The 27,858-nt window shown below is 46.4% G+C and overlaps 2 protein-coding genes across 4 annotated transcripts in view; one reads left to right on the top strand and one right to left on the bottom strand.

Moving 5' to 3' along the window:
- The window catches only part of Fhdc1 (FH2 domain containing 1), a 38,801-nt gene extending 13,505 nt beyond the window's left edge, over positions 1-25,296 (bottom strand). The window contains exons 1-8 of one of the 3 annotated variants that reach the window (XM_047567317.1): positions 25,276-25,296; positions 18,247-18,878; positions 10,439-10,500; positions 9,815-9,917; positions 2,655-2,740; positions 2,349-2,449; positions 206-276; positions 3-110 (exon numbers count right to left, since the gene is read on the bottom strand). In XM_047567317.1, coding sequence (XP_047423273.1) covers positions 3-110; positions 206-276; positions 2,349-2,449; positions 2,655-2,740; positions 9,815-9,917; positions 10,439-10,500; positions 18,247-18,741 — 1,026 coding nt within the window. In that variant the 5' untranslated portion in view covers positions 18,742-18,878; positions 25,276-25,296. Of the gene's footprint in view, positions 1-2; positions 111-205; positions 277-2,348; positions 2,450-2,654; positions 2,741-9,814; positions 9,918-10,438; positions 10,501-18,246; positions 18,879-23,714; positions 23,870-24,982; positions 25,058-25,275 lie in introns of those variants that run through there. The other 2 variants (XM_047567315.1, XM_047567316.1) reach the window with 2 other exon arrangements.
- LOC124994155 (translation initiation factor IF-2-like) lies at positions 23,719-26,634 on the top strand. Its single transcript, XM_047565987.1, has 3 exons — positions 23,719-24,170; positions 24,525-25,455; positions 25,901-26,634. Exons 1-2 carry the CDS (start codon positions 23,719-23,721, stop codon positions 25,414-25,416), a joined length of 1,344 nt encoding a protein of 447 aa, XP_047421943.1. The 3' UTR covers positions 25,417-25,455; positions 25,901-26,634.
- The last annotated feature ends 1,224 nt before the right edge of the window (positions 26,635-27,858 follow it).

The raw sequence follows: 27,858 nt of genomic DNA, 5'->3' as shown, positions 1-27,858 counted from the left end.
ACCTGTGCCACAAAGTGCAAGAGATTCATCCCGGGTTTGTTTGCTTTTGTGTCAGCCAATTTGAGCAAAGAAGATAGTTTAAATCCCACCGCATTGCCGGCATACCCTCCCTAAAAAAGGCGAGGCAAGAGAGAGAAACGAATTATGCCTTGAAACCGACAATAAAGCTGAAAACAACATTTTCACTTCTTCGGATTTTGCTTACTGCGTTCATGATGTTCCCGGCCTGGAGCACCAAGTGTAATATTGAGTGTAGCTCCTCACAGGACATCAGCTCTGTCAAAAAGAACACAGCACAGTGCCTCAGAGGAGCCTTCCTCCTCCTGTGCACAAAAGACAGCGGCCAGGTCCAAGTTCAAGTGTGTCTGAAGCAAGTGCTGACCTGCAACTGCATACAAGGACTGAACAGGCCAACAAAGGAGCACACTCCACTCCAGACCAAAGGCACACTTGCTACTGGCAACCCATGTCATAGTGTTTAGGGATCAGACATGTATGGCAGTTAAATATCACAAGAGTCCAATAAGGAAAAACTTCAAGCAGTGGAAAGGCAGTACACTGCATTACAGGAATTAACTTTCCTCTCTTCTGTAGTTATTAATTTTTTCCTTTAGATCCACTAGCTTTTGAGACTGTTTATGGAATATGAAAACAAACAGCAAGCAGCTTTTTGCTTACCAATGAGTTAAGGAGAGATAAAAAATAAACAAGCTGGAATGACATGTAAATAACTTGCAAAGCACCAACCCCTGGGGCCCTGGCACCCAGAGCACCTTTCCATTTTATTCAAAGTTACGCATTTAATTTGGATTGGATGAAGGGTTTCAAAAGGAAGTTACCACCATAATGTACTGGCTAGATAGCTCCCTATTAACACAAACCTCTTGTACACTTATGTGAAGAAACTCAATTACATTTAAAAAATATATTTGAAAAGTTAAAAAGAAAACTTGATTATCAAAGTTATAGTCTACAGTCAGTCAAACATTACCTGTGATATTTTAAAGTCAGTATTCTCCTGTACATGTATAGTACTTTCCAAAAGTTACATTTGGATCGCTGCCTATATTCTGTTATCTAGGAAGGCCAGTTTGGGAAGGTCACCCAGATAAGAAGCATTTCTGTCATGCCCGCAAGTCTGCAACTCTTAATATGAAAACATGCTTTTCCACCACTGTTTGAACAGAAAGAGCAAGCTCCTGCAACAGCCTTGGTATAGGAAGAAATTCTAAAAGGCCTCTGCATTGGAGAAAGAATAATTCTTTTTCATTCTTAGTGTCCTCTCTAAAATGAAGAAAATGTGGTAGGCTGGCGAGAAAACTTTTATCTCAACATACAAAAACCAAATAGGCATAGATAGCTCTACAGCAACAACTACTAACTCAGAAAATGAACTGGAGGAAATCAGGCTGGTGCTTAAGAACACCAGGAAGTGGAGAGCCAGGGAGGGCTGGAGGGCCTGCTGGGAGCTGAGCAGGGCACAGCCACAGCACTGCTGCGGGGGCCCGAGTCCCCAGGGCCACCCATGCACACCAGAGATGAAGGTCCCAATTCTCTGTGAGACGTCAGAACAACTCTGAAAGGCATCTAGACAGGTGATGGTTTAGGGTGTTTCAGAAGTGAAAATGAGCCAGGTGCAGTGGTGTACGCCTGTAATCCCAGCGGCTTGGGAGGCTGAGGCAGGAGGATCTGAAGTTCAAAGGCAGCCTCAGCAATAGCAAGGCGCTAAGCAACACAGTGAGACTCTCTCTCTAAATGAAATACAAAAAAGGGCTGAGGATGGAGCTCAGTGGTCGAGTGCCCCTGAGTTCAATTCCTGGTACCCCTGCCTTCCCACCTCCAAAAAAGACAGGAAAATGAACAACTTGCCCCTTTCAAACTAAAATGGCCCTCCAGAAGCTGGCTAGGGAAGACGTGGGTGGGAAGAGACACCACAGACCAGAAGCGCCAGGAACCCTGACAGAAGAATAACACTGCTGAGGCCTGGACAGGAAGTCTGCTTCTAGAAAAGCGAGGGACAGACACCAACAGAGCAGGGAGACAGCTGGGCCAGGGGTGCCTGCAGGGGAGGGGCAAGAGCAAGGGCAACCGGCAAGGTTGACTCTGAAGCCTGAGACGGAAGAAATGCTCTTTAATGGGAAGATGACAGGCAAATTAATATTCATCAGGAGAAAAGAAAGTGGATGGAAATAAACTTTAAATGCATCCCAAGTAACAGCTCACTTCCCTTTGTAGGGTGTACCAAAAAGGGACTTTCCATTTCTAATTTCAACTGTAGTTTTTAAAAAAATAAACTCCCAATAAAATTAATAAAAGCAGACTTCATGCAGGGTCATATATTTACTTACCTTGTGTAGCCTTTGTTAAAATTGTTATATCTGTGTACAGGGAAGAACAGGAAGGTAAAAATTCCTTCTTTAGCACCATGGCTTCAATCCGAAGTGAATAGCTGAAAAAATAAAAGGCTGAACTGTAGCATTCAACATCAGTTTAAAAACCTTACTTAGGGTTGGGGATATTGCTCGGTTGGTAGAGTGTTTGCCTCACAAGCATCAAGGCTCTGGGTTCAATCCCCAGCACCACAAAAACCAAATCAAATCAAACAAAAAAAACCTTACTCTGCAAAGGACAACCATCAGTGATTTTATCCTTACTTTGGCACCTGAATTAAGCAGTGCAGAAAGGAATCAGCCAGGGAGAGCTTGGACACATCGCCACTGAACGTTTTCAACTTCTTTACCTAAAAGACAAATGCAAAGGGAAGGAGAGGAAGAAACCAATTATGACTGAAAGTCAAGGTTATTTTAAATTTCATCTTAGGATCCTTCTAAGAAAATAGAATTTCAGTGCTAAATTCAAATTAATAAACATGTAGACCTAAGAAAAGCCAGAAAAGGAAATCATCAGAGCTACCACCTTAGGGCTGGGGTTGTGGCTCAGTGGTAGATTAACTACCTACCACAGGTGAGGCACGGGGTTTGATCCTCAGCACCACATAAAAATAAATAAATAGCTACCACTTTTCTTTCTTTCTTTCTTTTTTTTGGATGCTGGGATCAAACCCAGGGCTTTTGTGCCTGCTAGGTAAACCCTGCCCTACTTTGTTTTCTAAAAGAAAAAAAATGAGCTCAGAAACTTGAAGGATGTGAACTAGTGTTGCTTATACAGATACAGGTCACAGAGCTGGAGCCACTAGGATCCTCAGGTAGTTACTACAGGGACGCACAGGGAAAGGGTCTGTTTCTCAGGATGAGTTTCCTGGGAGTAACAATCTGGAAGTGAGATCATCGTTTGAAAGAAGAAAGAAATGACTGATTAGTCATTACAACACTTTAAGTACTAAATGGAAAAAAAAACTCTTTTAAGTATTTTGGATATAAAATACTTGACCGGTTGGGTGAAGTCTAACACAGATTGCTCCATGGTCCAATTCCACTTCACGTCTAACAGCTTATGGGAAGGGATGACTGTCTCTTTTTGTTTTGTTTTTGTTTCACGGTACTGGGGCTGGAAGCCGGAGCCTGGCACGGGATTGGCAAGGGATCTACCACTGAGCTCCGTCCCCAGCCTGGATTATGGTATCTTTAAGTGAGTAGGTGCTAGCTCTCCAGCAGGAAGGTAAAAAGGAAAACTGCTTTAAAAACTGAAAGATCAATGTTAAGATCCACCCTGACCCCCATGATGTGGCCCTACTCATAACAGCTAAGACATGGAATCAGCCTAGGTGCCTTCAAGATGGATGGATAAAGAAAATAGAGTATACACAAACAATGGAGCATTATTCTGCCATAAAGAACAAAATTCTGTCCTTTGCAGCAAAATGGATGAACTGGAGGACATTAAGTAAAACGAGCCAGACATAGAAAGAAAAGGACCACACATTCTCTATCACGTGTGCAGGTTAAAACGTGAACCTGCATATACAACAGTGATCAGCAGAGACTGGACACCGAGGCCGGGAAAGGGGGATAAAGGGAGCCATTTGATGGACTCAGACAGTACACATGTATAAAACTATCACGCTGAACCCCACTGATAGGTATAACTGATACATCTTAATCAAAAATAAGATATTAAAAAAGATTTTCCCCTGTGAAAAATCCAAGTAATAAAATAGCACGTACAGTAGCATCCCATTTTTGAAAGGGTATCCGTGACCTCCCAACCCTCCCAGGCACACACCTCTGCACACAGGAAGAAGATGAAAGCCCCCACACACTTGGCCGCAGGCCCACAGGGGAATACTTCCTTCTGCTGCTCATTTTTATTTTCCAAAATATCTACAATGAACATGCATTGCTCTTATAAAAACTATATTAAATAAAGTTTTTAAACACACAAATATTCCTTCCACTGTAATAAAGGAAAGCAGAGTTCTGATGTAGGCGTATAGTCCAACAGCTGGCGTGTGGAAGTGCAGGCAAAGAGGAAGTCCTCCAACTATCTCACAGAGAAAAATCACGCCCTGCCCACACAAAAACTGGACCAAGCAACGGTAAAACCACTTCTAAGGCCTCTGTTAATAGAGTCTTCCAACAAAATTCTTTATGGTAAGTAGTACCTTAGTACTCTTGGTGAAGCACACAGTCTGTCTTTATAGCTACCTATTGCCTGTAAGTACTTATCACTTTTTAATGCTGTTTCTTTTCTTTCTTCCTTTCTTCTTCTTCTTTTTTTTTTTTTCTGGTGCTGGGGATTGAACCCAGGACCTTGTGCATACTAATCACACTTTCTTACCAAGGAGTTACACCCCCAGCCCTATTATTCCTTATAAAAGCGTACGCTCTTCCATTCTCTGCATTATGATTAATGACACGATTTTAAGTTCTTTGAAAAACAGGACATTCAAAAACATAAAAAAGTATTTTTAAGCCAGGCATGGTGGTGCACACCTATAATTCTAGAGACTCAGGAGACTGAGGCAGGAGGATTGCAAATTCAAGGCTAGATTAGTAATTTAGTGAGGCCCTAAGCAACTTAATGAGACAAAATGGGTTTGGGATGTAGATCAACGGTTAAAGCCTCTGGGTTTAATCCTCAGTATAAAAAAAAAGGATTTTCAAAGATCTACATACTGAAATATCTACTTTAATTATTTGAGAATATAAAATGTAACTGTGCAAAGTCACACCCTAGTATTATGTCTGATTCTTAATTTTTTTTTTTAAGTGGTATTGGGAATCCCAAAGCCTCGTGCATTGCTAGGCAAGTGCTGTACCACTGAGCTACACCCTCAACTTTTATTTATTTTTATTATTTATGTATTTTGCAGCACGGGGGGGCTGAACTCACAGGCATTTTATTACTGAGCTATATCCCAAGCCCTTTTTCTTTTCCAGCCCTTTTTAATTTTTATTTTGATACTGGGTCTCCCCAAGTTGTCCAGGCAGGCTGGCCTTGAACTTGAAATCCTACTATCTCAGTCTCCCAAATTGCTGGGATTAGAGAAATGCACCACCCACCACACCTGGTTATTATTGTTATTTTTTTAAGATCAGAAAATAGTCATTTGTAAAACTGCATTTGCCTTCCCCACAGAGCTACAAAGTAAAGTTACCATTTTTAGCCTTCCTGAATGTTGGGGCACAAGGCACTTCTGGTTTAGCTAAACCAAATCAGTGGCTGGTTTCTGAACTGAGAAATCCCTACGATGAATTCTGATCCCTTCTGAAACAGAGTAAAACAAACTGCTATATATGGGCAGGGGCAGAATGAGGCTGTGCCTTTTGAAAAGACCCTGTATGTAGCACGTACGAAGCTTCTGGAAACAACAGCACGAATTTCAGTCTTAAGTGTATGAACAGGTCATGCTAAGGAAACTTGGTACATACTTCCATTAAACATGTGCTGAACTGTAACTGAGCAATGATGAATCCCCATCACTTACGTAAAAGGTTAAAATGTTTACAGATTTCAAGAGAATGGTGATGGAAAGACAGTTTTTAAATGCCAGGTGTACAGTCCTTCATTCTATTTCAAAATGAGATTTATGTTCATTAAGAGGGATTACTGCACCTTCCCAACGGTAGGGAAGTAAAAGAGAGGTGAACGAACCCTATAATTATTATGCATTCTCATCATTATCAAAAAGCATTTATTAAACATTGTTAGGCATAATTTTGTTGGCTGAGCCAAGAGACTCTCATTAGGACCCTGGCTGGGCCCAGTTTCTGTCATGTTAGCAAGAGCGTGCTCCTTATGTTCTCAAGTTTGAAGTGGCAGGGCTTCCCACAGACACATCCGCCCACAGAAGACCCTCGGTCTTCCCTGTCAACCCCTCCCAGCAGCGGCAGAGTAAATGAAGAAGGTGGGAAACAGCAAATGAACACGTCCGGGGGCTGGGGAGTAGCTCAGAGGAGGAACCCAGCCTTAGCAAGTGCAAGGCCCTCCGTTCTAAACCTGGCACTGAGAAAAAAAATTTTCCAAGGCCGGAGGAGGTAATTCGGCATCTTCCAGAGAACAGGGAAAGTTTCCAGTACCTTCCAGCCCTGGACCCTGACACTGAGATGGCTGATGGGACACCAGCCCATGGCAGAGGAAGGACTCGCCAGGTGGGGTAGGATGCCCTATGCCTCCTCATGCCCCTTCTTGGGCACGGGACACCTTGTGGGAGCAGAGCCCGCTGGGTGTGTTCACTTCTGGGCCAACTTTCCTCTGCAAGTGTTAACCACACACTGGAGGAAAGATGAACAAACATGCCAGATAAAAGATTTGTGGTGAAGGGCTGAGAAATTCCTGACAACAAATTAACCTTGGCTTGGCTGGCTGGTTTGTCCGCTGAGAAGGCCGGAGAGAAAAGGGCTGTTTCCGCTCATAATTTCCAGCATGCTGATAAGATTACAGTATTATTCGAATGACACTCACTCACACCAGGGCTCTGTGACAGCAGGTGATGAAAGGCTGCGAGGTGGCAGGGTGCCAGGCACAGCTTTGACAACCTTTGCCCCTCCTTCCTCAAGGGAGGTGGTGGATGGCAGCAGAAAGAACTGCTGCAGGGTCAGAGGGATCAGGGTTCAAGTGCATCCTTCTCTATCGCCCAGCAGTCACGGGACACCCTCTCGCCCCTGAGAGTCTGGCTTCTCCTTTGTAAAATGAGGAAGGAGTCTGTTAAAATGTCACTATAAGGGCTGAGGAGATAGCTCAGTTGGTAGAGTGCTTGCCTTGCAAGCAGAAAGCCCTGGGGTTCAATCCCCAGCACCGTTAAAAAAAAAAAAAAAATCGTTGTAAGATTTAAGTGAAAAAATATACAAAATAATCACAGCTATGACTGACTGACCTGTGGGCCAGGCACTGGGCTGAGCTCGTTAAATACACACTTCATTTCATTAAGCAACTTAGCCAGACCCTGTCTCTAAATAAGATATTTTAAAAAGCTGGGATGTGGCTCAGTGGTTAAGCGCCCCTGGGTTCAATTCTTAGTACAAAAAAAAAAAAGGGGTTACGCACACACTTCTGCATTTATTAGCATAGTCCTGCCACATTCCTAAACCTCCCTTGCTTTGCCCTGCCTCCTCCCTGGCCTCATCCTCATCCTCCAACATCCGGGAGACCAAAGACTGAGTCTGGTTGTGAGTCTGGGTGGTGCCAGAGCCACAGTGTTGGCACCAAGGCAATCTGTCCTTAGAAGGGGCATCAGTCACAGGGCAGCTTCAGCTTTCCCCGCGCCCACTCTGACAGCACAGATCCCAGGAGTTTAGGGAGGGGCGTCCTGGGGACTGTCAGGGCTGCTATTGAAGGAAGCTCCCAGCTGAGTGTGGAGGGTGTGGCGAGCTGAAGCCAAGAGTCAGTAATGTAAACAAGGAGCGTAACTGAGGGTGGCCTGCAGCAGGAGGGCCAGGGGAGAGGCGCTGAGGCCAGGTCCTCCGGCTGCAAAGATGGCTGGGAAGCCCAGCCAGTGACGACCCCAGTGAGCTAACTGTCAGGGTGAGAGGGCCGGGGCACTCGGGCTGTGCTTGGGTGGGTTTTCCTCATCTGGCCCTTAACATCCTTCTTTTCTAATTAGATCCCACATTCAACTCAAAAATAATTTTCTCCAAGTTTTAAAAAGAATTCTTTAAAATGTGAGGGGGTTGACAGCTCATCTGCTTCTCTGAAAAAAAAAAAAAAACCCTTTGCATTTTCTAATCGCTTCTGAATTTTAAATGAGAGAAGAAGATGTTAACTAAAATCGAATTCCATCTCCCACCTCTTGGTGGCATGAAGGTGGCAGCCTCCCTCACGCCCCGCTGTCCTTTAGTTAGGCACGAGGGCGCTTCACAGGCACTATCAACTTTGATTCTTGCTTAAAAAACGGATGAGATCAGTTAGGAGTGGGTACCGAAAGCAGTCCTAAGGAGGAGTCAGGGAAAAGGTCCAGGCAGGAATAATATTCCGAAAGCATTTGCTTTTTTTTTTTTTTTTTTCAGTGCTGGGGATGAAATGCAGGGCCTTCTGCGAGCTAAGCAAGTGCTCTACCATCGAGCTACATCTCTAGTAGGAAAGCAAACAGATCTTCTTAAAATTCACATTAATTAAGCCCCACCCATCCTAACAAAGATTCCGGAACTCCTATTCTTCACCGAAAGAAAAAAAAAAAAAAAAAAAAAGAAAGAAAAAGAAAAAAGATTAAGGACTGTTCAGTGTGCAGGATCCAGGGTAAATTATGATTGAATGTACTTTTCTTTTAAGATCCTTCACTAGCATTAATAAATGCCATGAATTAATATGGGGTTAGGTTAATTACACTTAATTTACAAACAGAAAACTTGAGGTAAAGAGAGAGCTGCAGATTATTTCAGATACCTAGATAAAACTAGAGTCTGGTTACCCACGAATCTACACTTGGCATTGAACTGAACAACCACCAATGTAAGAGAAAAAGTCCTGTCCCGCCTCTCTTCTTGTTACTAATGCCATTAAAAGTCAAGTTCCATAAATTATGTGTGGGAAAAGGAGTGGGGTTGGGGAGGGGGGACCCAGCAGTCTGTGTGAAAAGAATAATTTATACAAAAGTCATCCTTTGTCCTTATAAAAATGTCACCCTTTATTTATACTTATATATGTAAATACATTTGTAAGCTTCTAAACTGTTTTATTTAAAAGTGTATAAGCACATGTGTAATTTCCTACCGAATTTCTCATCAGAAATAAAGGAAAATATCATCACGATTTTAGAAGATTTTATAAAAGTCTTCTGTTTCTTCCTGTCAAGCACCTAACCACTCAATAATTCAGTTAATTTGGTCCAAACAAAATAAATACCTTTATATTATGGTACTTTTAGGTACCACAGCAATTTTCACCTTTCACTAAATTAGGTAAACATGATGTACTAACAGTTCACACACCTCTCCTAATTACAGAGCATCTTCCAAAATGATTGCTCCCTTTTTCTTTTTTTAAAAAGTGTATGTATTATATAAGAACCCCAGATCACCCTAGGCAAAGGTCATCTTTAAATGATGGAAAAGAAACTAAAAATTTATTGAGCTCTCATTTGCCAAGTACCATGCCAGATGCATAACCAGGGTTTAGTCATCTCGGCAGCCTGCTGAGGTAAGGGCCATTATCCTCATTTTACAGGTGAGGAAACTGAAGTTCACAGGAGTTACGGACCTTGCCCAAGGTTCTCCATTAAGGTACAGCTCAATCTGCACCAAGAGTCTCTGACTCTGTAAGCCTGGCTGGCTCTATGGGGTCACCTTTTATTTTTATGGGAGAAAACTCTGGCTCTGGGCAGCAGAGTGCCCTTCCCACGGGAGTTCTGACACTTGCAGGAATGCCAAGCTTTTCGCATCACTCCTCACACCCAAGACTCACATGCTAAATTCCTTACCTCTTCCGACTCTGGCAAAAGCTTCAGAAATTCCCGCAACGTCTCTGATCCATAATGCTCACTCTTTCCTTGATGAATATCTTCTACAATGGACTGAGGAGACCTTGAAAAGATAATGAATCACATTCCAAGTCACGTGGCTGCAGTGCCAAGAGGGAACAAGCCTGTGGAAATTAAAACAGATCGCCTCTGCCCTCCTTCCCATCCCAGCTTCCTCCCAGGCTGGACTCTTCTTTGGGGGAAGAAAAACAATCCCTGTTGGTCTCCCCAGAATTCCCGCAGAGCCCCCTCCTTTGAGTTTAACAGCGATTTGCCTCCTCAGGCCAATCTCCACTGAAGGAGCAACACTAGAGATGGATCTAGAACTTCCTGGGCACAGCTGGCCTGAATGGACAGTCCTGGCAATTCTGCTCACTTCCGGCAGCTAGATTATGCTTTTACAGCAGAAAGTGTGACAGATACTAGCGGACTCGTCATGCTGCTCCTCGGAGGACCCGAAGGTGTGAGGAATGCCTTTGGCTCATATTAGCAGTTGAACTTCAGCTGGTCACACCCACAGACTTTGATGCTGACGGCCTGGAGAGAGGTGACTAAAAGCTCTGAATGTGTGCAAAGAAATCTTACTTCTTAAATTGCTTAAGAAATATCCCAATGTTCATGCTCCGTTTTGCATCTAAGATGGTAATCTGGAAAAAAAAAATAGAGACACAGAAGATTATTAAAGTACAAACAAAAAGAGCTGGGGGAAAGAACACTGAAACCTGTCAAACCACGACACAAACTAACAAAGGAATGATTACCAATACGTCAATCTAGTGGTTATAAAGCTTAATAATGTTATGAATATGAATATTATCATCTCTCCAAACTTTCTGCCATGTTATATTTTCTTAAATATAATAATTTTGATATTACATAATTTAAAATATATAACATATCTCACAATGTAGGGTTTTTTTTTTTTTTTTTTTTGTGTGTGTGTGTGTGGTGCTGGGGATTGAACCCAGGGCCTTGTGCTTGCAAGGCAAGCACTCTACCGACTGAGCTATCTCCTCAGCCTGTAGGTTATCTTTCGACTTAAATAAAATATGGCATAGCTCTTCCAATGTACTGTCAAAACCCAGATTCAGGCTGCAGTATTTTAACTGTTCAAAATTAATAATATGGGAGGATTTTATCAGATTAGAAATTAGAATCTTTTTTTTTTTGGTTGCTAAATACTGAAGCTATTTCAATCTCTGGAGGTAAATGCATGAAGGAAAGATAACCTACAACAATGGCAATTTTTTCCATTTGTTTTTTGGTGAAGGGAGACTAACTAAAATAGGAATTGTTGTTATAATCCTCTTCCTTCCAAATGTATGTGATTCATTGTGAACAAAAGAGAATCAGGTTTCAGACTAAATGCCTGATCTCTGGGTCTGCTTCTAAGTTTATAAGCAGCAGCAAGACTGGAGACTGTTAACCCACGTCAATGTCACTTCCTGGCTATAAGGTTAACTTTTTACGTAGTATGGGTGCCTTCTTTTGAAGACTAATCTTGAACAATCACATTATTTACCAACCTATGGGTTTATTTCGTGTTAACATGATCACCTACCAGCCATAAAATAAACTCCTCCTAAGTTAAAAGGACAGACTTCCTATTGGAATCCTACCCAGGAATTGCAAGTTCAAGTTCAGTGTGAAGGGAGAGGGGGGAGGGTGGGAGAATTTTTCCTGTCAGACTCAACAAGCTTTAAGGGGTAAAGTTGGTACCAAAAAGAGGAATTTCAACTTATGAAAACAGAAAACTATGTGTTTATTATAGTTCATAAATTGAAAGATCACAAGTATGAGCATGCATATTGATATAATTATGTACACATCTGAAAAACTTTCTCTGCATTCACTTCTACCTAGAATGGAGAGAGAACTCGTTTATATTTCTCTAATTAAATCGATGCCTCCTGCTATATTTAACCCTTGCCTTCAGCGTCCTCCCACCCCCACAGGCTCCGAGCCCCACCCTCATCCTGTCCACCCCTCACCGCTCTGGGGTTCTGTACACTTGGCTTAGGTCCATAACCATTGTTGCTGGAAAAGTGATGGAGAAAATTACTCGTATTATCCCTATTTGACAGATAAGGAAACTGAGCCTCAGAGATAACATTTGGTAACTTCCCTAAAGCAGTATTGGCATAGAAGCACTAGCCTGGGTCTCTCCCATTCCTCTTCACTGTAGTTTCTGTGAGTTTTAGTACTAGTGGGCTTCCTACATAGTAAATGTCCCCTCCCAGGCCTGGTATTCTCATGAGGAGGTTTCTCCAGAAATGGAGGCAATTCTGTAGAAATTTGCCACCCACAGTGCCTGGTCAAGTCCTGGTGACCCCAGAGTTATATCTTTGGGGACACTGGGCAGACACCCATTCTCAGCAGGTAAGACAGCCTCCAGGATCCTCGGCCTTCCTCCAGGGGCTCAGCCCACCATGCTCAACCCAGGGCAGCCACTGCCTGCAGGAAAAGTTGTCTCCACAGCTCAGGCTGTGTTTCCGAAACCAGTCACCAGTTCCTAAGGAAAAATGCGGGCTGGCCTTGATTGAGTACCTTACAGAGAAAACAAAGCCCTGTGTGCAAATGAGACAACTGATAACATCCCAGGAACAGGCCTGCTCTCTCCAGGCACCCTCAGGTTTGCCTGGTGCCTGAGAAGCCTCTTTCTCCTACCTTATCAAACTCCAGCCTTCTAAGCACTGTTATAAAAGTGTTTGTTAAAGTCCTCAGAGGGTTATCACTACACGTGTAAATCATCTTATCTCACTCCCCAAATGCCAGCTGGGCTGTCTCAGAGCTGGGCCGTCTCAGAGCTGGGCCGTTCAGCAATGAATCCACTTGGGACTGGGCGATGGTGCTTTGGAGTCATTCGGAGAGTGGAATCTGTACCTGGGACCCCCCCTGGGTGGCTGTCCAAGCTGAGAAATCAGAGGAGACAACAAATTGCCCCCAAATAGGGACGAGGCAACCAGCCAATGAATGCACTGTTGTCCGTCCCTGCGCTGGCTCTAATCGACCCACCATCTACTCTTCTAGACACACCAGGCGCGTAGACAGGACTGAGGGCCACAGAAGCCAGTGCTGCACCAGCAGGTACAGGAGGCGTGCGACAGAGTCCATCAGCTCCTCCCGCAGAAGAGTGGAGAACCCGGCATTATAAAAAGCAAGGGGATGTCAGGTCGTGTGCCCTGCTTACTTCAAGGACCTCCCGCTAGATTGTGAAGGGGACTTGGCTTCAGTAACAGCACCCCCAAAATTGCCAGAGTGGCCAGGCTTGTGATGTCCTCTGAGACCCTGCGTGAGCTGCTGTGCCATGCAGGGCGGGGTGTGCGTGTGTGTGATGGCTGCATTGCACCTTTTGCTAAAGCCCTGTAATGACATCTCCCAGTTCTTCTACTACCATTCTTGCAGCTTCACCTGGCATTAATCCGTTGCAAAATCTGCCTCCCATATCCTCTATAGGAAGAAGGAACTTGTTTAAGTGGCAGTAAATGACAAATAACGTTCCCTATTCCATTTTTTTTTTTTTTTTTTTTTTTTTGGCACTGGGGATTGAACCAGGGGCACCTGACCACTGATCCACATCCCTAGTCCTGTATTTATTTGTTTATAGACAGGGTCTTGCTAACCTGCTTAGGGTCTTGCTAAGTTGCTGAGGCTGGTCTCAAATTTGTGATCCTCATGCCTCAGCCTCCTGAATTGCTGGGATTAGAGGGTGTGCCACCATGCCCAGCTACTGCAACCATATTTAAGTGGACAATTTTAAGTTGTATTAAGTGCTACCATGACCAACATCCATATCCAGAACTTTTTCATCTTGCAAAACTGAAGCTCTGTGCCCATGCCCCAGCCCTTCTCTTTTCAGGTTCTCTGACTACTCTAGGTACCTCTTACAGGTAGGATCATACTTTGTCCTTTTATAACTGGCTTATTTTACTCAGCATAACGTCCTCAAGGAAGAAGAAACTTACAAAATCACTTCTGTTTCAATAACTCAAAGGCAGCTTCCTCATCCTAACATTGAACAGTGGCCACTTCAATCCCACTTCAAATTCTGAAAAGCAAAAATTTAAGTAGTCCCCTATCCCCTAATATAGACCGAGCATTTGGTCTTTGACAGTTTTTTATTTTTTTCGAGGCTGGCTATCAACTAGAAGTTGGTGCTCATCTCACTTTAGTAAACAAACCAAAACCCCCGCTTAAGCACATTAAAATAAATAATAATTTGAATATTTGACGTCATTCTTCAGTTCTGGTTGTGAGCGTGTTCCAGAACTTCAGGACACACTGGGATCATCACTGCAGTCAAGGAGCAATGACGGATCCCTGAACTGCAGTGTGGGAGAATAAAACGTAACTTCTTGCAAATTCACAGAAAGCAGTGAACCTCTGTCCCTGCCTCCTCCTCCTCTCTTTCCCGTTCTCTTATTCCAGCTAGTGATTTTAGTTACTTCCTACATGGTCCCTGCACATTCCGTGTCATGTCTTAATATTTGCTTTTTCTTGGGGAATCCCAATTTTGACCTGCAGAGACCTCAGGAAGTGTCTGTCTGCTCCATTGGTCCAGTTGTCTGTTCTGTTACCTTTTGTTTCCTTTGGAGGATACTGAATGACCTATCCTTCAGAGGTGGTCATCTTGCAGAGGGGACACAAACCCAGCGAATGCTATTAAGGGAACCAAGGGACAACTGTGACAGATGCACAGGGATCCGGCAATTTCTCAGGGGATAAGATCAGCAAACTCTGGAAAGAAGGTGAGTCTGAGTCCTCTTATTATGATCCCCAGTAATATATCTGTGCTATCTTCAATTACTTTATTACAGTTTAATTACCATTGTACCATCACATCTGAAATCTTTCTCAAGTTAATTTTTAGGTAACAAAGATACAAGGATGGAACTAGTTCATAACTTTCTTCCCCCCACTAAATGTTCTAATTTACTACTGTAAGTGTAGTTCTATGTTCAGTCATTCCAAACTCAAGGCTTCCCTATCTTCCAGCAAAGTCTCCTTCTGTGGTGGAATGGAACTTATTTGTAATGCTTTAGAAGCCCTTTAAAGTATAAGCCAATTGCATAATGTCAGCTGTTTCTGTGGGAGGTCATTACCCTGCGAGGGGACATAATCTGATCCTCTGCACGTCTGAACCTCAAGAATTACAGCCTGTGTTGCAACGTGTTTTAACAGCCCGAGTTGATGCTGTGATCCCCAGCTCGAGACCGGGTCCTCTGCTGAACACGCTGTTGTGCTCTCCAGGCCGCCTGAGGACTGCTACTTTTGACCCTGGACTCCACTCACTGCAGGGTGAGTTGGAAGGTTTATTGCTGATCTGTGTCAGACTATAACTCTGTTGAGTTGTAACTTCTTTAGAAGAAAATCTAATGAGAAAAGTAACATGTATCCTGTTCTTTCACTGAAAAAGTATCTCTAGTACTTCCAGCTATGTTGGAGAACACATGAAAAATGGAAAATAATTCTGGATCTCCTTTAAGTGACAATGTTACCCAGCATGAACTTAAATGAGTCAATCTAAACTATTTATACCTGCTTACTAAAGAGCTGAAGAGTTAAGATTATCTTGTGATACTCAGCCATGCTGATTTAATTTTCCTTTATGATATGCAGTCGTTCAGAGTAAGACCTACAGATCTTACTCTTTCTACAGTGTTGAAAGTACAGATCTTGCTGGGTGTGATAGTGCACTCCTATAAGTAATCCCAGTGGCTCAGGAGGCTGAGGTAGGAGAATGGAGGGTTCAAAGCCAGCCTCAGCAACTTAGCAAGACCCTAAGAAACTCAGGCTGTCTCTAATAAAATATTAAAAAAAGGACTGGGGATGTAGTCCTATGGTTAAGTGCCCCTGGGTTCAATCTCCAGTACCAAAAAAAAAAAAAAAAAAAAAAAAAGTACAGATCTTTGCACACCTGCATGTATTGCAGCATTAGTCACAAAAGGCAGAAGCAACCCAATTATCCACCAAGGGATGAATGAATAAAAAAAACGTGGTACAGGCGTACAATGAAATGTTATTTGGCCTTAAAATCCTGACAAATGCTACAACATGGATAAAACTTGAAGACACTGTGCTAAGTGAAAGAAGTCAATCACAAAAAGACTGACCCTAAATGAGGTCTGGAGGGTGGTCAAATTCATAGACAGAAGGCAGAATGGAGCTGCCAAGAGCCAAGGGAATGGGGAACTGGAAAGCTATTGTCTGACGGGCACAGAGTTTCAGTTTTGCAAGTTGAAACAGTACTGGAGACAGATAGTGGTAATGGTCCCACAATCATGTGGAGGTACTTAAGGTCACTGAACTGTAGGCTTAAAAATGGTTAAGGTGGTAAAGCTTAAATGTGTTTTACAATTAAAAATATTTTAGGGTTGGGGATGTAGCTCAGTGGCAGAGCACTTGTCTAGCATGTGTAAGGCCCTGAGTTTGAACCTCAGGACCACCAAAATAAATAAATAAAAATAAATAAAATAAAAATTAAACTATAACTCTTCCTCTTATGCAAGGTCCCTTTATCTGCCAAAGTCTCCTTTTGATATTGGAAGGAGCAAGAAGTCATTTCCTTTAAAAACAGAAGTTCAAGAAAGAAAGGGGCATGTGAAAAAAAATAAAAAATAAAATTATTACTAGGGTCCAGGGCTGGAGGTAAGCAAGGAGAAAGATGCTTTTGCCTGAATTTTAGACTTGGCCTGGAAATGGACATTTTTGCTTCTGCCACCGCTGGGGAAGGACGTCACGCCAGTGCCTCTTCCTCCCATTAGTTCTCGGTGGTTTTCAACCTCTCTTCAATTCACAGACACAAAGCTGCACGTTCCCCTCCCCGTCTCCGGAGTGCCTTGCAATGTTCCCAGGCTACAAAAGGTGCCACCTGCTCTGCCCGGGTGGTTCTCCTCCAAGGACAAGGCGCTAACCCCCCGGGCGTCCAGGCTGTTCCCTAAGTTGCATCCCATCTCCACATGCAGCCCTCCAGGGGCTACTTCAGGATCCTGGATCTCAGCAAGGAGAGCCAGGAGATGACGGGAGCCATGGCCACTGTACAATAAAGAACCTCTGTTGGAGCTGGGGCAAAGGCCAGGGTACTAAGGAAATGACTTCTTGCTCCTTCCAATGCTGAGAGGGGACTGGCAAATAAAGGGACTTTGCAGAAGAGGAAGAGGCAGGAAGCACTGCGGCACCATGGCTTCTCCTGATGAGTTCCTCCTCCAGTTTATTTCACAGTTTATTTTACACCTAAACTATCCTAATCCTGGCCTTCCCAGAGTTTCATAATAAATAAACTCCTGGAGATCTCAACAGGGGATTCAGGCAACCAGCTTTCAGGGCCCCCAAGTGAGCTGAAAGGAGGAGTTAACAGGGTCCTGAGCCAGAAAGAGAAAAGAGGCCAAGAGTGTTGGCTCAAGAATTCAGAAATGCATAGAGCGAATGCTTCATCCGGGGCCCTGCCCACTCCCTTATCTAGTCAGTTCCATCACTGACCTATTTTTCTCTGCTCCTTTACAACAGATTAAACAAGGAAGGATTTATGCAGTATTGCCTCTCTCTTCCCTCCGTCCCTTTCTCCTTCATTCTCGAAGGAGGGTTCCGTCCTTCCTTCCTTTGAAGCACTCTTTCCTTTCAATCCTTGGCTTTCTAATTTCTCCTAGCAAGTAAAGGTTTCTTAATTGGCTTTCGTGTTTCTTAACCGGGAGTACTGACGAATACAATTTTGCGTTCAGTTTCTGTACTGGATGGTGCCCAGTTAATATCTTATAATTTAATAGCTTTTATTTCCTCTCAAAGTGAGACATTGAATGTGAACTGGAAATACACCGCTTTACAAAATCTATCTGAAAATAGCTTTTATGCTTTGGCTCTCTGGAAATCTCCCTTCCACAATGGTCAGAATTTAATAGAGACAAGAGAAATAAAGGTTATTCCAAACCACATGTTGAGGGAAAGCTGCAGGGAAAAATCAGGGTAAAATGCTGGTAGTTGATATTGTTTAACAAAAGGCATTTGACCCTAGACAGCTCCAGTTCATCCCAGATAACCAAGTTCAGGAGCCCAGTTTTTTGTTTCAATGAAGACTAACAATCCTGGACTCCGGTGGAACTTCTCCACCCAGGAAACCATCCCAGATGTGCTAGAGACAGGGCAGTGCTCAGAGGCCAGAGACCAAGGGCCCCTAACTAGCATGCTCTCCGCATGAGGTCACAGTCCCGGGGGGACATCCGGGAGGATGCGCATGCAGGCTCCTCAACACTTCCACTGCTGGCTCAGACTCCTCATAGACGCTTTCCATCATCTCCCTTGCCTTCTCTTATTTCTTAGTGACATTTGGCCAATGTCTGAAACAGGCAGGATACCGTGAACGCAAAACAACGGGGCACGGGAGGACTGCCCGCCCTTACCTCTTCCCGCGCGTCCCTGAAGGATGAATTTAAAGATCCTCCTCTCCTGGGGAGGCAAGACTTGCTGGTGTCTTCTTGCTGCCCGAAGAGCTCCTCGATGGTCTTGGCGTCGATCTGGTAGTGATGCTGCTGCCTAGCGGCCAAGGTCCAGATGTTGGTCTTGCCGCGAACTTGCTCCTCTGGAATGGTTTTCCAAAAAAAGCTTCTCATCCTCTTCTTACCCAGAGAACTGTAGCCATTCATGTGCGACGTGGGGGGTGGTCCTGGAGGGGGAGGGGGTCCAGGAGGCCCCCCGGGGAGTGGAGGCGGTGGAGGAGGAGGAGGGGAGGGGGAGCATCCTTTCCCTGAGTACAGACATGGTGGAGGTGGAGGGGGTGGAGGTGGCGGCGGTGGCGAGGCTGGGGGTGACTCCTGCCCGATCATGAATCCAGCTGCTGTGGCGATATTCCCATTTTCTTTATCACTGGCCAGGGAGACACAATTCATAACATGCATAGTACTGTTGCCTTCTAAGGAGATAATTCCTTGACCTTGGAGAGGCAGACGCAAACATCAACCTTGTGTCACGCTTTTTTGCCAGCGAGTTGGCAGCCAGGAAAAGAGGCAAGTGTTCTGCGTGTCATCTTCCAAACCTGCCAAGATAAAGTGCGTTTAAGATCTGCACTGGCAAATGCTTCCATACCAGTCATCCCCCAGAGCCAGAACCAGACCTCCTACCGAGCGTGGGCATTCAAGTCAAGGACATCCCGAGGGGCATTAGGAGGAGCTAATACTTCTCGAGTGTGAACCAAATTTTACCAGGAAATACTGCCAAAGCAGCATTAGTAAGTGCAATCTGGAAACCTTCCCCTCATCAATACAGCATACCTTCACCGAGAGCCTACTATAGGTTCAGCAAGTACTGCTCGCTTTATGAATCACTACTTGTTCACCAACTAGTTCATTCTCTTTTGGGCAATGGACACCCAACCCCTCGGGAAACTGCCCAAATTGCTGAAGCATTAGGCAGGTAGTGACCCTGCCTGTTTCCAGTCTGGACCTGTCTCCTACCAATCAGTGGGCCAAAAGGCATCTTCCACCATGAACACAACAGGCGGGGCAGCTGGAGATGACGAAATAATGGCCCAGCTCATTTCCCTGGAGTCAGGGTCACTATGTTCCTGCTCCACTGGGTGATGTGGCTTTCCCTCAAATAGAGAAAAGAAGGCCAGGTGTGAGCATTGCATGCTCTGTGTCTAAAGCAAGCCTGACTGCTTACAATACTAGGCAAGTCCCTTGGTCTTGCCAGAGTTCAGTGTTCTTATTTGTGAAATTAGGATGCTACGTCAAGTGACCTCTAGCATCCCCTCCAATGCTGTCATCTTGGATTTTGTTAAGCCGCTCTTTGGAAACCGTCAGAACTTCCACCCACCTCTTCTGTTTCATGACATTATCTAGCAAACAAGAGATACACAAGGGTATGCTGTCCATATCACATCTGCCACATGTGTGTCCCTTATCCTCATAACTCCCTCACATTGGTGGCCTTGTGTCCTTAAAGACCTTTAAATGTTTGGTTTTGGTTTGCTATTGACCTGATGAGAAACAGGGTCAAAACAACTGCACTTCTTCTGATACAAGCACAGGTGTGATGGGGTGGGGAGCAGGTGAAGGGAGTAGGTACAGGGTGTTGAGAGAGCCCTTCTGACTCTTTCTTTCTTTGAGAAAAGGGCCCGACTCCTCCAGATCACAAAGGGCCAGACCTGCCCCGGGCTCCTGGTGTGATTATCCTCTTACAGCATCACTGCCAGAGACCAGGCTTGATGAACACAAGTTAGGAAACAATGCTGGATCTCGGGGTGCACTGTGTGACAGCACTCATCAGATATATGGGGTGTTTTACGTAAAGCCACCATAGGAAAGTGGGGACTGCCTTGGAAGTGAGAGAGGAGATCCGCAGACCCAGGTCTGCCACTTTCTACACGCTCAACCTGAGCAGAGATGGGTTTAACCTACATTCTAGCATTTTTCTCTACAAAATGAGGATGTACCTATTTCACTGGCTTGTATAAGAATGAATGAGCTAATACATGCACGGTTCTTACCAGGATGCCAGGCACATATTAAAAACAACAACAAGTTGCTCATGTGCATATATGATTTTCATTACCTTTGCTTTGAAATATGTTTTGGGTTTATAGATAAACCTTATTAGTTCCCCCTAGTTGCTAAAAATATTCTTTTAAATTACTTCCATTTTGGGCTATCAAAGTTTGTGGTTTACGAGATCTGTCCTTTTCCAATACTTGGTAATTGCATACTAAATCATCTTTTCATTACAAGAACAAATATTTTTATGAAATATTTGAATATTTAGGATGTTTTATTTTATTTTTTGGTGCTGGGAATTGAACCCAGGGCCACACGTATGCTAAGTATGTGATCTATCACTGAGCTACACCCAGGGCCCCTGAAAATTTAAGTTTTGAAAATTGCTTATATGTGAGTAGAAAATGTCATTTCCAGAGCTGGAGCTGGAGTTCAGTGGTAGAGTGCTTGCTTAGTATCTGTGAGGCACTGAGTTCGAGCCTCAGCACCACATAAAAACAAATAAATAAAAGAGAGGTATTGTGGGCTGGGGTTGAAGCTCAGTGATAGAGCACTTGCCTAGCATGCATGAGGCACTCACTGGGTTCAATCCTCAGCACCACAAAAAAATTATTAAGTAAAATAAGGGTGTTATGTTGACCTAGAACTAAAAGAAAATGTTTGTTCATCTACAACTAAAAAATTCATATAAAAAAAAGAAAATGTCATTTCCAACTATTCATGGGATAATTTAAAAAAACTATTATAGGGATTTTTAAGTATATAAAATAGTGGCCTTAAGTACATTCACAGTATAATGCAGCTATCAGCACTGGATAACTTCTAGATAAGTAAAATTAAAAGTATGTATCCAAGCCGACTTACAGCTCACTTGAGATGCAACTGGCTTGCAGAAGGAGTTTTCATAATTATCATTAGGGGCATAACGAGGCTGTTTTCATAGCTGGCATCCCTAAAGCAATGACTCATTGTCAATTACAGTTTATAGTTATATTTGAACTCTTCTTTTTTCAAGACTGTACAGGTAATTTTGGCAGTTTATCCTTACATATTTTAAAATACTCGTACATAAAATATTTCATGTATAGAAGAATTGCTAATCCTCCAGTTCACTTCCAATTCCAGGTATGCTGACATATTTATATATTATCCCTCTAAGAATGGTAATGGCTGCGGAGTAACTCAGTGGTGGAGCGCTTGCCTAGTGTGCTTCAGGCTCTAGGTTCCAGCCCCAGGTGACAAGCTAAAAAAGTCTACAACCTAGAAAGTAATAAGTCATTCAGTGCTGTACATATGTGCCATCAACCCCCACCCCCATGCAAGTGTAGAAATACTGATAGTGAGAAAGACTATATATACACTCAAAGTTGGTACAACATCACTATCTTTTAACACAAAAGTCCCAAAAGGTGCACATCTTTTGAGTATTGCGTTTTGCACAGAGGAAGTACTGAATAAAATTCAAAGTAAAAAGTAACATGTTGTTAGCTAAGAGTTGTCATGATTCAAACCATTGCCCCACCTCTGGAAAGAAGGCTATTTTGAAGTTAAAGGAAAATGTCTCACATTGTTGCTGGTAAGTTGTCTGGTTAATTTTTTCCCAGGGTAACACACAAGGGTCCTAGCCCCCCAACAGCTTCTCCTGAATCAGTTCACCAGTAATGATTAGCTCTGATGCTAATGCTTTTGATGCTAATGCTTTTACTACCCGTTAACTTCAATAATGCTTTCCCTTCAGGCAAGCTTCCCAATGTCACAGAGGCAGTAGGCAAAGGAGAGCACAGACAGAATCCTAACTCACTCCACATTCGCGTAAAAGAACATTCATACTGCCCACAATACAGATGTAGTGTACACTCTCAGGGACACCTGGAAAACGCAGGTGAAGCCACAGCCCTGACCGATGACACTCCCCACCTGTTTCTCACATCCTGCAACTGCCAATAGGAACAATGGGATTAGACTTGGTTCTGTCTGGGACATGTCAAGCATCTCATCAATCTCCCCAGGACAGACAGTGACAGCTAGTATTTAACATCTCACCTACAGGCTGGGGCCCTCAGCAGCAGGGAGGATGGCTGAGTCTGCCCTGAGTGAAATGCAGGGCTTCATGGTTAGGCTCTGCAGCTGAGAACTTGCTTTCAAGTCCTATGAAGTGCTAACGACCCATCAGAGGTGGGCTTGAATGACAGACCCTCCAGGGGGTGGGGGCTGTAGCTCAGCTGAGCATCTTTTACCATGTGGAATTTCAATAAGGCAACACCATGATCACACATTTAATCAGCAGCATTTAATCAGCAAGCAAAGGCTCAGAATGAGAATTTTGCTAAGGGTCTTCAGTGTCTTCTGGCTTCATAACTGCTCTTCAGCAAAAGCCTGCCCTTGGCTTCAGAAACACCCTGAGGTTCCCTTCTCTTGAAGAGAACACGGCAGGAGAGAAGAAAGGAGTGTATGGAGGCTTCCTCTTACAGCGCCTTTCCTGAAAGAGGGTCAGGCCAGTCCTGTTGTTCAGCTGGACACTCTCCCCCTTGGCCAACAATAATCAGAAGGAACGCCAGTGCCAGCAAAATCTTTCCCCCTGACTCCTATATCACAGATGAGGTGGGGGTAGGAAGGACTGGCCCACATGCTTCTGAACATGAACCTGAGCAGAGAGAGCCAGGTTTGGAGAGAACAACACACACCTATTTTAGCTAGGGGAGAAGAAAGGATGGGGAAAGTTCAGACAATTCTAAAACGTAGAATTTTTGCTCTCACTGCACTTCGTCCTTAAGAAGTCTCCTCCACCAGGACCTGTCTGTCAAACTCTCAGTTACTAAACAGACAGTGTCAGCCGGAGCAACCACACAGACGATCCCACTTAGAACGTCCAACCTGGCACTGGGGCCAGCAGTGAAAGAACGCAAGGGAAGACATTTCCAAGAGAGCGTGTGTAATCCGTCTCATCACGTAAACATTCACAGCTGCCCTGACAGCAACACCCCGGAGCACAAGAACGCCTGTTTCTGGATGTGCACTTTCAGTTTCTTCTCTTACTGTCCCAAAACCGAGGTGGGGGAGGGGAAGGAGTACACGAGTGCCAAAGGATGCTCTTGAGAGAGGGAAGGAAGCGCTCGCTATTCATTCCAGGAAGACAAGCGTGGGTCAGCAAAGGCGGGGGGGGAGTCACAGACTACCGAACTCAAGGAATAATTTCTGTGCAAACAGATGTTTGAACACTGACTACTGAGTCTGAAAGAAATTCGGCGTGGAGGGCACCGAGGGCACGATTCCTTGCAAGTCAATCTGGACGCAGGTTTCCTAGGTCTGTGCTTTGAGAGAGGTCCACCACTTCTGTCTGTCCCCAACCCGGCGTCCGCTCCCCTGCCCGAATCACTCACCAAAATGCCACTGGCTCGGCAGCCTCCCGCAGCGCCCAGCACCGAACCCGGGTTGGCAGCGGCGCTCTGGGGCAGCGGGAAATACGCGAGTGGGCGGTCCCGGGTCGCGCAAGCCGCGTCCTTATCTGGGCCTGGCGGGAGCGCGTCGCGGCACCGACGGCCGCCCCCAGCGCCGCGCAGGCTCTGCGGCCGCAGCCAGGGAGCACTGGAGACGGGTGCGCTGGCAGTGCGGGGACAGGGGGTCGGGAGGAGCTCGACCCTCGCGAGTGGTCGTCTTCCCTCCTCCCGCAGATGCCACTGCGAGGGCCGCCGCGCCAGCCCGCTCCTTCCTAGGTCCCTCGGGTCGGGGCGGGCCGAAGGGTCGCTCCGCCTGGCCCTGCGCCCCCCACCCACGCTGACCCAAGTGCCCGCCCCTCTGCGGGGGCCGCGGCGCAAAGCTCCCACAGGTGGGGGAGGGTCAGAAGGGGAGGGGTCTGGGGGTTGAAAGCGAAAGGGGGCCTTCCGGTCTGCGGTGACCGCCCCGGGCTACGCCCCGTCCTCGGACCTTGGCTGCTCCACTTCCCTGCGTCCCCGGTCGGGGGAGGAAAACCTCACGGTCACGCTCCGCTCGGCCAAAAGGGAGCAGCGAAGAACAGGCGAGAAAAATGCATAAGGGAGACTCCTGGCGTTAGAAACGGGGGGGTCGGAGGATGGAAGCGGGAGCCCGCCGTCCAGGACCTGGGGACAGCCCCGGTCTGGAGGGTGGTGACCCACCGGCCTCGCCTCTCACGTGTGCAAGCGCGGGGCGCCGCTTGCGACATGAACTTCCAGGACGAGCAAGCCCGGGCCAGAACCGCCGTGTCCTCGGCCCGCGGCGCCCGACTCGGTCCCGCTAACCCCGCACCCACTGTCGCAGGGGTCGCTGAGGCTGCGGGCGGGTGAGCGCGTCCAGTGCGGGGCTCCCGCTCTCCGCGACACACTGAAGTCGCAGGAAAGCCCCACCAGGCGACCCGGGTCCGACCCGCAGGCGGCCCGCAGCCCGGCCGGTTCTCCTGATGCAGGTCCAGACCCGCGCGTCTTCGCCTCAAGACAAGGGTCGCCGCCTCCTGCGGCCAGGAACGGGCGGCCACCCAAGTCAGCGGGTCGGGGATGGAGGGAGCTCGAGCCTCCTCCCTCCCCTCCAGCCTTCGCGGGAAGCCGGAGAAGGGCAGACCCGCCGCCCGTCGCGCTCCGCGTCCCCGCGGCCGCACCCCGCCCCCTGGAGCCCGTGGGCTCCGCCGCTCACTCACCGCGCCCCGCGCCCCGCGCCCCGGCTCCCGCCGCAGCCTGCAGCCGCGGCTCCCGACGCCGCCGACTCCGGCCGGTCACTGCAGGCCCCGCCGCCCCAGGACCGCGAGGGGGCAGGGCAAGGCGGAGCGCAGCGGGGCGGGGCGGAGCCGCTGCCTCAGGTAACAATGCTGCGGACCGGGCTGCTCCCCGCGCCGGCCGCGAAGGGCAGCACGCCCTTTCCTGCTCGGCGGCCTCCCTCGCTCCTCCTCCACCCTCTGGGCGCCGCCGCTGCCGCCAGCGCGCTCGCCTTCACCTGCTCGGGGCTCTCGGATGTGGGGAGCCGCCGCTCGCTAGCTGCTCCCGGCGCGCGAAGACTGTTGCGGGGCTGCGGAGGGAGATAGGGGAGGAGAGCGACGGAGCCTGCGCGGCTGTGAAGAGGAGCCGGGTGTCCTAGTGGAACGAGCTAGGAGGCGCCACGCTGGCTTCTGAGCAGGCAAGCGCCTTCCACAAAGGAGCCTCTGCCGCAGCCTCCCGGACACCCTCCCCTGCGCACACGCGCGCGCACACACCGCACACACTCAGACAAGCACGCACACCCTCCAGCACACTCACGCACCCCCGCGCGCCACGGCCGCGCAGGGCCGGGTCTCCCTGGAGCATTGGGCAGCACTTGGAGGGCTGTCCCAGTCGCGTGGCCGAACTTTGGCGGGCCCGAGCTCCCCAAGTCTGCTCCTTCCTGAGGCCTGGCAACCTGTAAATTTGTTACTTAAAAAAAATCTTTTCGTTTTATTAAAGACAAAAAGAACAGCAAGAAAAAGTCTCTTCCAGGCCTGGTTGAATGGACGGGCGCTGTCTGGGAAGCGCTCCTCCTAGTCTGCACAGAGGGAAACAGAAATCGATCTATTTTTTTTTTTTTTTTTTTTTTTTCTTCCCCCTAGTGACTTGTGACGCCAGGCAGTGAGGAGCGAGTCGTCAAAGAAAACTAATCTCGGGCAAACCGGCTGCTAGAAATCAGCCGCCGGGGTGTGAGGCGCCCTCTGCGGGGATGAAGTCATCACCACCTTTGACTCCGTGATCCGATAACCGACCTCGGCTTTTCCAGCCTCAGGTGCCTGAGGACTTCCTCCTTCTCCACCCTGGTCCTCGGTTCCTGAACCCACAGGGCAGAATTCCTCGTGTGCCTTGGATAGAAAAAGAGGAACTAGTAGTGTAGACCTAGCGACCAAGCAACAAAATCCCAAACCGCGTCACCAATAGCTCGTGTTCTTGGTCATGGATCAGGTGTACACTCAGAAAGAGGAAACGGATGCAAGTAAGATCACAGAAAATCTCAAGGAGTGAGAAAATGTGATTAAAGACAGCCCCATGTTTTATTTTGAGATTAATCCCAAATGAATATTGACTAGACTGGCAAAAGTTAAATTACAGGGCGCCCTAAGGGAGGAGCGGAACGGCATCCTCTGCCTTTCTTTTCCCGGGCAGCCTTGTCCGATGGGGAGTCCACACCCGCTGCCTACTTCCCACTCCTCCCGCCCTGGAAACGTGGGCTCGCAACACTGTTCTGAGCATGCGCTCTAAATCAGTCACCTTTTAGCCCTGCCTGGTGATGCTCACCTGTAATCCCGGCTACTGTGAGGCAGAAGCAGGAGGATCGCTTGAGCCAGGAGGTCTAGACCAGCCTGGGCAACACAACCAGACTCCGGTCTCTTAAAAAAAAAAAAAAAAAAAAAAAAAAATCATTCACTGTTTGAGGAGCCACATTGGGCAACCCACCCTGGCCCCGGTTCCTTTGAGCCCCCTGCAGGGTCCTAGCCACAAGGGCTTTCTGCTTTTCTGGCCTTCCCTGAGGACCCTTCTTTTCCTTTGAGGATGGTCAGAAGGCTCTTCCAACTCTCTGTCTCCTATTATCCATTAGTATCCCATGGAATGCCTTTTCACTCCAACCTGCATGGTCCTGCTTTGGTGGGGCCTGAAGCTGTACAACTTGGGAGGGAGTGTTTTAAAGCACAATAAAAACTTATAAACACAAGCTGGGTATCTATCCCTGGAAGGATCTAGGGAAAGAGGGACATGGAAACATAAACTTCAAAGCAAATCCACTCCTTATTTTCCTACTCCTCGACTCTTGCTTTCGTTTTCTTCTAGTTTCTAAAGTGTCCTCATCCTTCTGTCAAAACTGATCCTCTTCCCTCCCTCCTTTACCTAAGTGTTCTTTTGCGGTTTTAGGTCTTGTTTCTGGTTCTGGGGTTTGAACTCAGGGCCTTGCTCTCTGCTACCTAGCTAGGCCAGCCTAAAAGCTGGTTTTTAAAGGCCAAATCCCAGTTTTTCATTTGGGTCTCTCTCTTTCTCAATTCCTTATATCCACGTATTTGCCAAGTTTGCCGTTCTTTCCGGAGTAATCTCTCTTACGTCTGAGCTTTATATCCATTGTCATCACACTACCCCAATTAGAGTAGGGGGACCCGAGGTCTCTTGGCTGCTGGGCATGGTTCAGGCCTCTTGATTCTCCCAATCCTAGAACCCCCACTTCCTGTTTTGTTTTATCCTGGAGAAGTTAAATCGGACACCTGCACCCACTGCCTCAGTGTTCTTTCCGCTTCCTCTGTCTTCTCCCTAAATCCATCTTGGAACTGCTCTGATTACTGTTTTATAAGTCTGATTTCATTCCATCACCTACATGCTCACAACCTTCCGCAGGTCCACCTGGCACCTTCAGGAAAAAGGTGGCATTTTTCAGGCTGACAATCTGGTAGCATTCTGCCTTCCCCCACAATCTGGTGTGTCCCGTTTTACACAAGTGGCACACCATGCTGCCTCAGAATGTGTCCTGTTTGGTTTGACTCATTTTTGTATTATACACATTAGGCAGACAAAAGGTTTTTGAATGAAGCAGAGC

This window comes from Sciurus carolinensis, chromosome 10, assembly GCF_902686445.1.
Source record: "Sciurus carolinensis chromosome 10, mSciCar1.2, whole genome shotgun sequence".
Classification (NCBI taxonomy): Eukaryota; Metazoa; Chordata; class Mammalia; order Rodentia; family Sciuridae; genus Sciurus; species Sciurus carolinensis.
This window is presented reverse-complemented; position numbering and strand designations above follow the sequence as displayed.